Source organism: Apostichopus japonicus, chromosome 9 (genome assembly GCF_037975245.1).
Source record: "Apostichopus japonicus isolate 1M-3 chromosome 9, ASM3797524v1, whole genome shotgun sequence".
In the NCBI taxonomy this organism is placed as follows: Eukaryota; Metazoa; Echinodermata; class Holothuroidea; order Aspidochirotida; family Stichopodidae; genus Apostichopus; species Apostichopus japonicus.
This window is the reverse complement of record NC_092569.1, coordinates 29,611,229-29,625,222: the sequence shown is the minus strand read 5'-3', so window position 1 is coordinate 29,625,222 and position 13,994 is coordinate 29,611,229. Positions and strand designations below refer to the sequence as shown.

Below are 13,994 nucleotides of genomic sequence, written 5' to 3'. Positions count from 1 at the left end.
GATGTAGTCAAAGAAGAGCTAATGTTTATGAGGTCTCATACTATCGTGTATTTGTTCATCTGAAATATTACCATACATACATGGGACTACTAGCTCCCTCTATTCTGCAACACGCTTATTGGTGCAAGAGCCATGATGTATGAATACTGGATTTTAAGTATCTTAAGTGTATTTGAACTATTTCTCAAGTTGACATTTATTATTGTGCTTCTCTTAGTTCACCCGATACACACAGAGAACACAGAAACTACTATAAATCTTAAAGTTTTTCACCACAGTAAAAATGGATCGTGCTAGCAAATCGGTAGCATGTGCTATTAGGATTACAGTAAGAACTGAGGATATGTTTAATCCCAACAAGTCCAGTTTGATCCATGTTGTGGGATTACACACATTCTCAGTTCTTACTGAATTCGTAATAGCACATTCTACCGATGTATCAGATTTATCCGCACGATCCAGTTGTTACTGTAGTACAAAACTTTAAAATTTGCAGTAGTTACCGTAATCTCTATGTGAATCGGCTCCTTAGTTACTGATAAGCAGAAAAAACAACACCTGAGCGTTAATGTTAACCTGATATTAACCTTATTTTATATAGATTGAAAGGGATATGTCATTTTATTTGCACCAAACCCATATTGATCTGTTCATCATAGTTAAGCGCGAGGCTAGGTTGGACAATATATGGCGACTGAAAGTATATTGCGGTTATATTACCATTTAGTTCCAAACTTAGTTTATATATTCAAATGAAGTAATTAGCGCGAAGAGGCAATGAAAGCTATTTTATTGGCTATACTGCTAAGGTGTTAAATATATCTTGCAAACGATATCAGCAAATAGAATATAACACGAATAAAGCAGCGAAAGAAACCACTCGATTCTAAATTTGGATTGGACAACGCACTTAATGCCCTTTACAGGAATTTTCCACTACTTGTTGAACATCAACTTGAACGTTATAATTATTTTCCATTGTCACTTGACACGCCTCGTTAACGGACGCCTACAATGGTCTTATCGACTTTTCCGATTAGATCATGCGCAGTAACAAAATTGATATTTTTTTTTCTACATATGGTATGGATGAGCATCCGTACCATTCCTGTCATTTCAGTCGTTTGATGGTCACCCCCAAGCTCCTATATCATAACCATCTCACGCTTCAGATACGATCATTCTCCTAAACCTTTCTACTTAAGAATTTATTCGCTGCAATCATGGCGAAATTTCGAGGGAGCCAAGTTTGCCAAAGTTTCTTGACAGTGTTGACGCTATGGAATTCACTTGGATCAGAAATGGTAAGTCTTTAAAACTTTGCTTTTCATCTCATATATTTCAACTATTTTTCGCTCTAAATTTTGACGTGTATAGTTATCAATATGTTCTGATGTTCGACTAAACTTAATATGTCCTTCGTAAAAGGGAAACGCTTTCAACTTGTGGTCGTATCAAATACTGCTGCAATTACTTGACTCTTTCTAGACAAAACACCTGTTGTGCATCTTCGTCAACCTGTATACATGAATTCTCTATAATAGAATTGGACAAAAACCTCTATAAATACGAGTACATGTTACTCGTTACAAACTTTGATATTAGTTATAAAATTAAGGAAGATACACTGCATTTTAAACTGCATTTTAATTTCAATATCAATTTACAGCACTCTCCTTTACTGTAATTATAGTCTTTCTTTCTTAAGAATCTCTAGTAACCTCCAAATTCCAAATGGATTTTTAGCCCCTCGGCAAGATTTAATGTATATATATTAACAGTTTCTTTCCAAATGTCCACGTCTTAAAAAAATACTCGCAGAGTTTCATTCGTTTTGAACGCAATTACCTGATAAATTAATTGTGCACGGTATGTCTCTTACAGTTATCATTTCATTATTTTGCGTAATATTGGCTTACAAATGAACATTTCTGCAACGAACGAGAATTTATTGAAAACGTTATACTCTCTTATTCCCAATAGTTCTACAAAGTATGTCGCTAAGTTCAATTTTATTTCAAACTAAGTTAAATTTATCAATCTATATTCGTTCACCATATTTCCTAAAACTTAATTATTCATTTTTTTTTTATATTTTAAAGCGTGAACAACTTTAAAATAAGACTACAAGTCACTGCTGTGAACAGTATATGGTAGTTAATTTATATATTTTTTCATCAAAATTATCTTGACCACATCAGTGTATTCTCTTTGTTATAGCAAATTCATGAAACTCAATAATTTAAATCACTGATCCCTTTGATACTCGAATCATTTGAATCACTTTATTACACAATTGGGTCCTTTAATAAATTAAAATATATGAATTTTCATAGGTAATTACAACTACGCTATGCATAATGCGCATTTGCGATCTATTGAAGCCTCTTATTAGCAAACATACCTCAATTAATTATAATGAATTGTCTATACCAAAGATATACTAAGTTTCTTTTTAAAACAAAGTACCTCTCACCATTTCATGTTCATATATTTTGAATTCAACATCTTACTTCTCATATCTTAGAAAACTAGCAAGACGCAGTTGCTAGACTAGTTTGACAAATATTTGACTTGTCTTTGACAATTTATAGCAATTTTAAAGTTTAATTTGGGCAATTTTAATTGTGTAGCTACAACTTGCAGAGAACTTGACATCGTTAAATGTGACTCATAATTCAGGAGCAACTGTAGTTTCTGTGACTAGAAAGAGACAAAACTTAACTATATTTTACTTCGCGATTACACGGTACACTTGTAACTGCTTTGTGAATAATTTATTAACGCGGTCTTTCTAATATAAACTTAATTTCTTCATTCACAGTATTGTATTTTCATTGCATTCTAAATAATTATTTAGTTCTTATTACACCGTCATGTGACTCTTATCTGTACAAAAGTAATTTCCTGTTCTGTTGTTTCTCGCAAAAAAATTTCCAAACTCTAACACAAATATTTAACACTTGCCAAGTTTTATGATTTCATATTTCTATAGATATAGATGTGCTCAATAAACAGAACGTACAGAGTGTCTCAGATTTTGAATAAATGTTTGCCTTCCGTGAAAACATCTGTGCGGTTCATTTGACATAAACCTGCAAAAAAATTCAAACAACTTACCATGGTAAATAAGGAAGTAGTATTCACTTGATATGATATTAAGACGTTTAGAAAGGCTTTGTCCACTCTGGAAAATCGTTTACACGTAGCTACTTTAATTGAAGAAGGATCGAAAAATCATTTATTAAAAAAAAAAGTGTTGCAAAAGTAACTAGTCGAAAATATTTTAAAATTTGTTAATGTTTTGAGATTTTACCCTGTTTTCATTTCTTTCAATTAGAGTATTGCTTATTAAATTACATGAAGGTTTTTTTTATATAATGTATCTATTTTGAGTAAAAGCATATTTTTGATATTTTTCACACTATTACTATATCTCAGCCAAGTTAAATGGTATGCCTCTCGCAGTTTAAATTAGATCAATTCAATCCGAAAGAAGCCGATCGTACTGTTAGATAGCCAATTTCTAATTCAAACTCACATCGTATGAATAGACGATAGAGGGGATGTCATGGTTTAAGCGAAATTTATTTCATTTGAAGGACATGCTTAAAATATCAAGAAACCAAGCATAAATTATGTAGACTAAAAACGATTCATTTACTGATTATACTTTGGGTGAATATGAACTTTGATAACTCTCGATAACATATAAATATATATATACATTGTTTTGCCAAGTTTTTGTTTGTACATTTTTATAAAGCACAGGTTACAAATTACAAAAAATTATGATATGTTAGGAAAAGATTGTCGGTATATCATTTCCCACAGGATGAGAAGGAAAAATTAAACCTATTATTCCTTCTATTTTCCCTGTTTTCATAACCTCATTTCATCATATTTTTGGTCAGTTTCTTATAACAAATACGTATAATGTTCAAATATTTATATTCAAACATACATTATATGCTCAATTGTCCCAGCCATTTAATTATCAATCTGTTTTGTTTCATTTTGAAATTTACTTGTTGAAATACCCTTTTAGTAAAAGTTACCATATGGTAAAGCATTTCGTCAAAATAAAATAAACATAATGCATTCTGCTGTTACACTACGCTAGAAATGTAAATGCTATACCATATTTAAATTTGTAATCGCTGCCACGCAGTACTATGCCATTAGAAACAGATTTAAAATCCATTTAAAAAAAAAAACAAATAGCGTCATCAAGAGTTTTAACACAAACTGAAGATGTTGTGGGTAAGACTTGTTATGCCTCAACATTGAGATTACGTCTGACAAATTGAAAAAGAACCAAACAGATATTTCCTCTCATCTGCTTGGAGAAATTTTCATTATTATAATTTAAATACTAGAACGTTATTTCCTTAGGTTATCACACGATTACTGTCAAAACAAAAATTATTTGTTAAAGTGTGTCACGTTACCAGCAAATTTGGCTTGTCCTAGACAACTGTGAATGCTATCAGTCGTTCGAGATTATTCGGAACTAAGGAGGAAATGTTTCGACTTCTTCTATTTTCTTTTCATAGTAAAAAACGAAAACATTGTCAAGAAGCAAAGTTTAGCCAAACTATTAATTTTGTTTCTCAAACTTAATCAAGTACTCAATCTTATTTGAAAATATCTTGCAAAAGTAAATCGGCCAAAAAAATATTTTATAGTTGTTGACAGTTTTGATAATTGTCCCTATTTTTCTTTTTCGTTTCACTCAAATAGAATATTTCTTATTAAATTGCACGAAGAGAATTGTTTGTATAATGTTAATTATTTTGAGTAAAGACACATTTGTATATGTTAAGACTATTACTATATTTTAGCCAATTGAAATGGTATGCTTCTCACGCCTTTAAATTAGATCCATTCAAACCGACAGAAACCGATCGAACAGACAGATAATCAATTTCGAATTCAAACTCACATCGTTTCACATAAATGATGGAGGGGATGTAAAAGCTTAAGTGAAATTTAAATTATGCTAAAAATACTTAGCCGAGCGTAAATTATTTAGTTCTAGATTACAAACGTGTCATTTATTGATCATGCTTTGTGTGAATATAAACTTTGAAATGTTCACTTTCCACATTTTCAAATTCACCCTACTATCTGTAACGATGATCATAAAAATTCACTGTTTCCCTCTTACTTGTGTGAAACACTTTGCTCACTGTATTGAGTTAGTATACGAAGTGACGTGTTCCGTATTCAGGCACTGACATTTATTTTTTAATCGAACACCTATAGAAAACAAATTTCAAAACGTATTTCTATATCAATTCTTAACGTTACGCGACCCATGCAACGTAATTTCACCATTTACTTCTCTGCGACTTACCGATAACATATAAATATATATACATAGTTTTGCCAAGTTTTTGTTTGTACATTTTCATAAAGCACAGGTTATTAACAACAAAAATTTATGATATGTTAGGAAAAGATTGTCAGTATTCTATTTCCCACTGGAGGAGAAGGAAACACTAAACCTGTTATTCCTTCTATATTCCCTGTTTTCATAACCTCATTTCATCATATTTATTTGTCAGTTTCTTATAACAAATAGGACTTACGTATAATGTTCAAATAGTTATATTCAAACATATGTTATATGTTCAATTGTCCAAGCCATTTAATTAAAAATCTTTTCTGTTTCATTTTGAAATCTACTTGTTGAAATACTCTTTTAGTAAAAGTTACCTTATGCAAAATTATTTCTTCAAAATAAAATAAACATAATGCATTCTGCTGTTAAACTACGCTAGAATGTAAATGCTATACCATATTTAAATTTATAATCGCTTCCACGCATTACTATGTCATTAGAAATAAATTTGAAATCCTCTTTTTAAAAAACAAATAATGTCCTCAAGAGTTTTAACATAAACTAAAGATGTTGTGGGTAAGGATCATTATGCCTCAACATTGAGATTACGTCTGTCAAATTGAAAAATAACCAAAAAGATATTACCTCTCATCTGCTTCGAGAAATTGTCATTATTATATTTTTAATACTAGAACGTTATTCCCTTGGTCTGGTTATCACACAATTACTGTCAAAATACAAAATATTTGTTAATGTGTGTGAAGTTACCAGCAAATTTGGCTTGTCCTAGACAACTTTGAATGCTATTAGTCGTTCGAGATTATTCGGAACTAAGGAGCAAATGTTTCGACATCTTCTTTTTTCTTTTCATAGAAAAAAAGAAAGCATTGTCAAGAAACAAAGTTTAGCCAAGAATTCGTTTGTGTCTCAAACTTCATCAAGTACAGAAAGTTCTTACATTATTATCATGTTTTTTTTTACCAAAGCGTGATATCTTTTGCTAGGTTTTCACACAAATATGTTAAATTTACTCTTATCGTATAAAAAAATTGTAAATGTTGTCTGAAGTTACCAGCAAATTTGGCTTGTCGCAGACGACTGTCAAAGCAATGTATAAATCGATATTATTTGGAACAAATGAGGAAATCTTTCAAATTCTCCGTAATAACAATGGTGTGTTTTCCATCGCAAAGGCAGCACATTTTGAAAATACAATATTTTGCCAAGGAATGAGTTTTGTTCATTAAATCAACCTGTTGGAGGCAGGGTCTCCAGCTATATTGCTTCCAGTATAGTATAATGACCAACTTTATTTAATTCACTCTCAAATATATACCGAGCAAAATGTTTTACAATTTGCTAACAAATATAGTATTAAATACACAGTATGGAATATGTTTCCAACCATATGTACGTTATGTTTGCATTCAAGTAATATCTAGTACTTGTGTTACCTCATTTGCATATTGTACGTTGAATGTATTACGTTTTTAAAGTGTACTCAAGTGTGCTATGGTTGCCCACTTTATTATTTTCGAAGAATTGTTCTCATATGGCATCTTCGAAGATTCACTTTTATGATTTTTTGTGTGAAAAGGTGACCCACTGTCAGCTCAATAAAAGCTCAATTAAATAACTCTGTGCCTTGATGGTAACATTATTCATTATTGTCTTCGTAAATTAGTTTTGGGAAAGATCATTTTATTTTTCAATTGACTTCTTTAGCGTCAAGCAATGTACTCAATTGTCAGTAAATAATTACCAAGCAACTTTACTGATTATAGCTTTATAAACAATCCGTTTAACTGAAATCACAAAACCGAGTACAAAATTCATTTCCATTTGCCGAATTTTTACTTTAAAGAAAGTTTCATCTTTGTTTTAATGTTCTTTGAAATCCACCCTACATTAATATTCATTAAAAGAAACAGAAATTGACGCATAAATGTCAATTCACCATCATTTTCATTTCTATAGCAGACCATAGCTACTTAATAGCTGAGCCCACGTACGATACTCACATTGTATTTAATATTTGATTTGTTGCTGGATTATAAAAGTATATATAAGGTAATCAATTTCTGATTGAAAAAAAACTAGACATCAGAGCGCTGTATGACACTGATCTTTCTTAAAGTTTTAAACACTCTAAATGTTTGTAATATCTTACCTTATGTTTAAAATGGCAACAGCTGATCATTTCCGTTCATGTTCTTTGAATACTCTCACGCAATCAGAATAAATCCAAAGAAAAATCAATTATAGTTGCATACTGTCACCTGTAATACTTCGAACATCTTCATAACAAACGTAACATAATACATCCTTTACTGCGAGGAGGTATATGTCAAACACGTATGACACGAACAAAGAAAAGAAAGTTGTTTATGTTTTGTCTGTCTTTGTTCTGGTAGTTAGTTGCCAATAATGCATCAAAGTGATTCAGTCTTCTTGTAAAGGTTTGCAGGTCAAAGTTTGTTTCTTAACTTTAGCTGCTTGAAAGTCACTCATGTTTTATCTATTAAAATGCAAGGAAGAGAAAATGAAGGGCTGAACTGCAGTAAAGCTTAAGTCCATGAGATTATACCTATTCCGTGACTTATGGAAGTAAGCTTGAATTGAAGTTCTAATATGAACAAAAGAGTCGAGCGGAAGAATATTGCCCAAGCAGACCAAGTTTGCGACATTCTGTAACTCATTTGATATAGTTTATAAATCCAATTTCACTACTGTCAATAGATACAGGTAGATAATTGTCATTTTAATTGGAGTAACATTTATTTTATTTAAAATACAGGTCGTCGCCAGCGTCGGGAAGCAATCATCAGGTAGGTCAAATTAATGAAAGTCTTATTTTGAAAATCGGTTACCCTTTACTATTAGTACTGACAAATGGCTGACGGTCACATTTGTGTTGGTTACTTTATTCAACTCACTCTTTTTTATGTCCCAATGTCCATTGTCATCGCTTGGAATTTAACTCTGTTCTTCATGTTTGCTATTCTTTAAACTTTCTTCTTTTTAAGTTTTCATATCACTCATGATTGCCTTAGTATATTTTGTTTTTCAACTTTGTTATCATCATAAATGAGACTTTTTTTTTAACAAAACAGCCGAATAAACAGGTTATACGCTTATACTGAAATATTCACACTCTACGAATAACGTGGAACGGGATTTATTAATTTTTTGGGTAATTTCATGATATCAAATGATCTTCGTTCTTCACACAGGTTCCTCATACTTTGTTTTTCAACAACCTGAATACCCAAGAGATTGCAAGGAAGTATTGAATACCTGCTCCTCTACCCAAAATACATCTGGCGTGTACCTCATCAAACCAGATGGATACCCAGAACCGTTTGAAGCTTACTGTGATAATGAATTCAATAACGGTGGATGGACGGTAAGCCTTACTGTGTTTCATTTCACATTACATGGAATGTTATCGCATCATCTGTTTTGTAGTTTATTATCAATCATATTATTGTTCTAAACACGTTAAATAATGTTGACTTCAAGTAAGCGTAACAGAAAAATTTATGGAACAGCAATAGTTGATTTGGCATTTTCAATAGCCTACATTCATATAATACACCGATCAGAAACTTACGCGTGCACTTTTGTTGGACTCTTAGGTTACATAACTAAGGGGTATGACGTTACAGTTAATTTAAATAGATGCAAATGGTACAATGAAAGTTGTCACAAAATAAAATAAAGCTATAACTTTATACATAACACTTGTTTTAATAAGCGATCATATTCATAAAAACATTTTTGCTGTTGATTATACCGATACAAATTCGAGATAGTAACTTTCTACTCCGGTACGACATCTACTGCAGGTGTTACAGCGGCGACGACTGGATTCTGTTAATTTTAATAGGAATTGGCAAGACTTCAAAAACGGCTTTGGTTTTCTTGGCAGTGAATTTTGGATTGGAAATGAGAAATTAGCTTTTCTAACGAACCAAAAAATATACCAACTGAGATTGGATTTTGAGAATGCTGCAGGACATTCTTACTACGTAACATATGACCAATTTCGTATCTCAGATGAATTGGGGCAATATCAACTCTCAAGCGTAGGAACTTACGGAGGAACAGCAGGTGAGTCAATTTTAAAAATTAGCCATGGTGTGACTCAGTTATATAAATAATAACAATCAACTAACAAATATGCAAATATAACTCCCTATAATAAAATGTTAGTAAGGTGGGAGTGCTGACTTATGCTTTGTGTTCGGGAGTCATAATGCTTGACGACATCAGAAATCGGCTTTGTGATACAAACGCTATCCACCAAGACTTTCTCCTTCACATTTTGTTGTGAAAATGATCCCAAACTACATGTCTACTCTATGGCATCCATATTGTTAAATACTGAATTGCATGGTCTACCAAGTCATCCCAGAACATTACAAATCACTGTTGTTTAAATTCTTTGTAATGTCCTCTCTGTAGTGTCGGGTAAAGGGCAGTAGCTTCAAGAACTTTAATTTAACACATTAGTTTAGTACAATGCATCACTTCCCTAGTGGATCCTCTACTGCATGATTTACAATCTTCCTTCCTAGAATCTCATTTGGAATGGTGTCCAACGAATAAGATATTTTCCAATGAGACATGTGAGAGGACGTGCGATGACCCTGACACATGCATCTCTTCAACCTCTCGTACAGAACTAGAGAAATGTGTTTGTGTTGGTGATTACATGATTCAGGATGAGCATTGCATTCCTCAGAACCAATGCAGCTGTTTCGCCGCTGACAAGGGGACTGTATTAATGGTCAGTATTGACACTAGTTCCTTTCCCTTTCATTCTTTACATTGAGGATGGAAACAAATGAAGTTTTGTGAATAATTTTCGAAAATACAGAAATGATAACCAATTTCATAATTAAAAGCAGAAGATACAGCTGCCCAATGTTTGTTTGATTGACAATTTCAAAAAAGAAAGAAATGTTTGGTAATACTTAATTTCATTGCAAGTTTCTATATTTTCAAATAATTTACGATAACCAATTTACTTGTGGTTTAATTTTTCTTCAAACAATTTCTTTTGCCGGAAACAGAATTAAAATTCCTGGTGAATTTGTCCGGTAGTCTGGTGAGTCACAATGGTGAATTCAGAATAACTGTTTTAATTTGTCATAACATTCTTTTTTAAATATTTCCCATTAAATTTAGAACGGCGAGTCTTACGTCAATTCAGGATGTACAAGAAGATCTAATTGTAGCAATAACCAACTCATGGTAGAAGATAGTTACCGCTGTAGTGATGACGCGACTTGTGATGTCAGAGAAGGCGTTCGTAGATGTTACTGTATAGATGGCTACGAAGGAGACGGTGTTACGTGTACCCGCAAGGCAGTCCCAAAGGATTGCCAAGAGCTTTACGTTGATGGTTCTAGTGATGGAGTTTACACCATTTACCCCGATGGTTGGCCAAGCGGCATTCAGGTTTACTGTGAGATGGAAAGTAACGGAGGAGGATGGACGGTGAGTTATGCAAGAACATTTGATACAGTTCAGTGTCATGTATCTGAATTCATTTGTTCTGCAAAAGTGTGGAAGACACATTACATATTTCTCACATACTCCTGTTACATGTATATTTCTCTTAATATTCATAGGTAATTCAGCGACGATCTAGCGCCGCTGTTGATTTCTATCGTACCTGGGCTGAATACAAGACCGGATTTGAACATCCTATAGGTGATCACTGGCTTGGTAATGATTACATACACGCAATTACCAATCAAAAAGAATACAGTCTCCGGATAGACCTCACAGATTCAAGCAGTTCATCGTATTACGCCCTCTATTCCTCCTTCAGTATAAGTGATGATGCGGACAAATATCGACTATCAATTGGATCATATAATGGAAATTCAGGTTAGCATTTCTGTAAATTTTTAGTATTATTATTTGCAAATTTCTAGTTACATACATCCTAAAAAAACAATATCGTTTTCTACGTTCATCATTGTTTTACAATGAATGCGTATCTGCCTGTTTTTAAATATGATCTTACATATGTCTAATGACACACGATTGATTAACATATTGCAAGGAATATTCACGTTAATAGTTAGTAGTTCTTAAAAGACTAATGCAAATATTTCACTAAATATGGTAATTAGAAGTAATAGGTAGGCAACTACAAACACCCAAGTGTGAAACTCATTCGTCTCCTTAGCATCTAGTCACTTTTCCATGGAGCTTCATATTGAACCTGAAATATATTTAATATCCCTATATTCATATTTACACTTCCTATCTAATTTCCGTTTCCCTCGTAACGTATTTTATATAGTTGCGATACCTACAAATCATGAAAGACAAGTAAATACGCTATACTGGGCATTTATTTCTTAACTTTTTTACATTGAAAATCAATCATATAAAAAATAATAAAATAAGAAACATATGAAATATACATACATATACATATTGTATAAACATTTCAACTTATCAACTTTTTATGTTTAAATTAATTGAGAAAGTACCTTAATGTAGCCACGCAGTGACATATTTATATCTTTATTCAGTCATTTGTAATCAGTCTGACTGACAGTGCTAACAAAAGAAGGTCATTGTATCTCTAAAATTTGAACTTCATGATTTGTGTGGACAAAGATACAATTTGGTGATGTACTGAGGACACCATTGTCAAATACACATGATACAAGTATGTTATTTTTACACACATAAGTAAGCATAATATAAACAAAACAAAATGAACATAAATAGCCAATAGCGTAACAAGAAGGTTATAAACCACAAGTTAGCCTACTGTGTGATAGCCACGTGATCAGTATGAAAACAGCTACTTAGACAGGAAGAAGTTTCATAGCTTGCACAAATATTGATGGAATGTAGCTTTGAAATAGTCTACGTAGATTCATCGATTTTGTATGAATGAACTGTTTTAACTATAGACCCAGAATGCAGCATTTTTCATTTTTCCGTTGTTTAGTAAAGGACAAATATTTAACTTTTAAGAATTTGGGAAAATAATACTGTAAGAAATGTTTACTACATCGGGCACTAAACGCAGAATGATGAAATAACTATTAATGAGCAGATGAAAATTAACAAGCAAAACAGACACATTCCCAATATGCCGTTTCCAATTTGAATAAAGTTTTGGAAATTTAGAACAATATGATTGCTAATGAGTGCCAAATACAATAATATTATTTACACCTTACTGCTAGTTATCGGTAATATTCGTAATAAATAAAAGTTTGCAGGGGACAAAATTGAGGAATTTACTATATAAATACACGTAGGCAAACCTATAACTGAAAGGCTTACGGAGACTTTGGCAACGCAATTTTATGGTGATTTTTTCTCTGTGAAATCGTATATAATAAACTGATGTAATATAGCCCTTCAGTTAATACATCTGAAATAACAATTTTTTTATAGCTTTAAGAAATAACAGTTCAATAGAAAAACAATCATATTAACCATTAGTAAATTACGGTAAGAAACATGCACGTAACAGTTGAAGTTTGTTTTCTTTCTCGAATCCGTAGGTTTTGATGCTATGTCGCGTAGCAACAACAAACCATTCAGCACACGTGACCGGGATAATGATGAGTCGAGTTCCTATGACTGCGCCGAGAAGCATCAAGGAGCTTGGTGGTTCGGCAGTCATTATTATTATTATTATTACTATTGCCGTACTCATGAATATTATTGCGATTATTTCCCTGTCGGAAGTAATTACTGTGCCTATTGTGCGCATTCTCACCTCAACGGAGACTACGACGGCTCCACTCGAGGAACGAACATATTCTGGACTGATCTTAGTGGATATGACTGCGGCCTACAATACACAGATATGAAAATACGGCCGGTGTAGAGATAAACAATTCTGATTGCGGAGTGGTCTATGTAACAGAGTGTACTAATGTATTATCGAGGAATTTGGATTCCATCTCTGTTTGGAGCAGCAGGACGTAACTATGAATAGACCCATATATGTCTACATTATGATATCTAATTTATGTGACAATTAATTAATTTAATTATGTTATGGTCATTGACAATTATTAAAATGTTGAAAATTGCAATAATGTGGAATTTCCGAATAAACTATACAAAGTATACAATACAGTGTCGGTAACGTTGAATTTTTCTTTAGTATATCATTGCGTGAATTAGTAATTAATTAAGATATGGCTATGTCAACGTCACACTACTAAAAAAAAATCTTTGGAGAGATTTTGCTCCCAAAAATTCTGGAACAAAACAATTTTTTCTTTTGAAAATGATTGGCCATTATTGGACCTATATTAATGACAGCAGTAAATTTGTAGATCCATAACTTTGGCAACTAAAACACGTAAAAGAGTGTATGGCCTCCCCTCTTACCTCTATCTTTCAGTTGGGGTACGTTTACATTAAGTGCGGTGTGCAATGGGTAAGAATTATAACCCTTACCCTTGTGTGTCTTTTCAACCTCTCGAAAAAAAAGTAACAGTATTTATTTTACGGTTATACCGAATTTGGGCCCTGTTATTTATACACTAAATTTACCTGGAGATTGCACCAGTTTCAACATTTAGCTCTTCTTGGGGAGGGGGGGGGGTTGTTGTTGTTGTTAGACCCCATAACTCCTTGGCTTTGA

The 13,994-nt window shown here is 32.6% G+C and overlaps 1 protein-coding gene across 1 annotated transcript; it reads left to right on the top strand.

Annotated features, from left to right (window-relative positions):
- Positions 1 to 1,146: 1,146 nt before the first annotated feature.
- Positions 1,147 to 13,497, top strand: LOC139974290 (uncharacterized). The gene is made up of 8 exons (XM_071981319.1): positions 1,147 to 1,304; positions 8,145 to 8,175; positions 8,581 to 8,753; positions 9,196 to 9,460; positions 9,928 to 10,139; positions 10,541 to 10,852; positions 10,987 to 11,248; positions 12,898 to 13,497. Exons 1-8 carry the CDS (start codon positions 1,224 to 1,226, stop codon positions 13,224 to 13,226), a joined length of 1,665 nt encoding a protein of 554 aa, XP_071837420.1. The 5' UTR covers positions 1,147 to 1,223; the 3' UTR covers positions 13,227 to 13,497.
- Positions 13,498 to 13,994: the final 497 nt, after the last annotated feature.

Coding starts and splice junctions, on each gene's coding strand:
- LOC139974290 (XM_071981319.1), top strand. CDS start 1,224: ATGGCGAAATTTCGAGGGAGCCAAGTTTGCCAAAGTTTCTTGACAGTG. Junction 1,305..8,144: donor ATTCACTTGGATCAGAAATG/GTAAGTCTTTAA, acceptor TTTAAAATACAG/GTCGTCGCCAGCGTCGGGAA. Junction 8,754..9,195: donor TCAATAACGGTGGATGGACG/GTAAGCCTTACT, acceptor CATCTACTGCAG/GTGTTACAGCGGCGACGACT.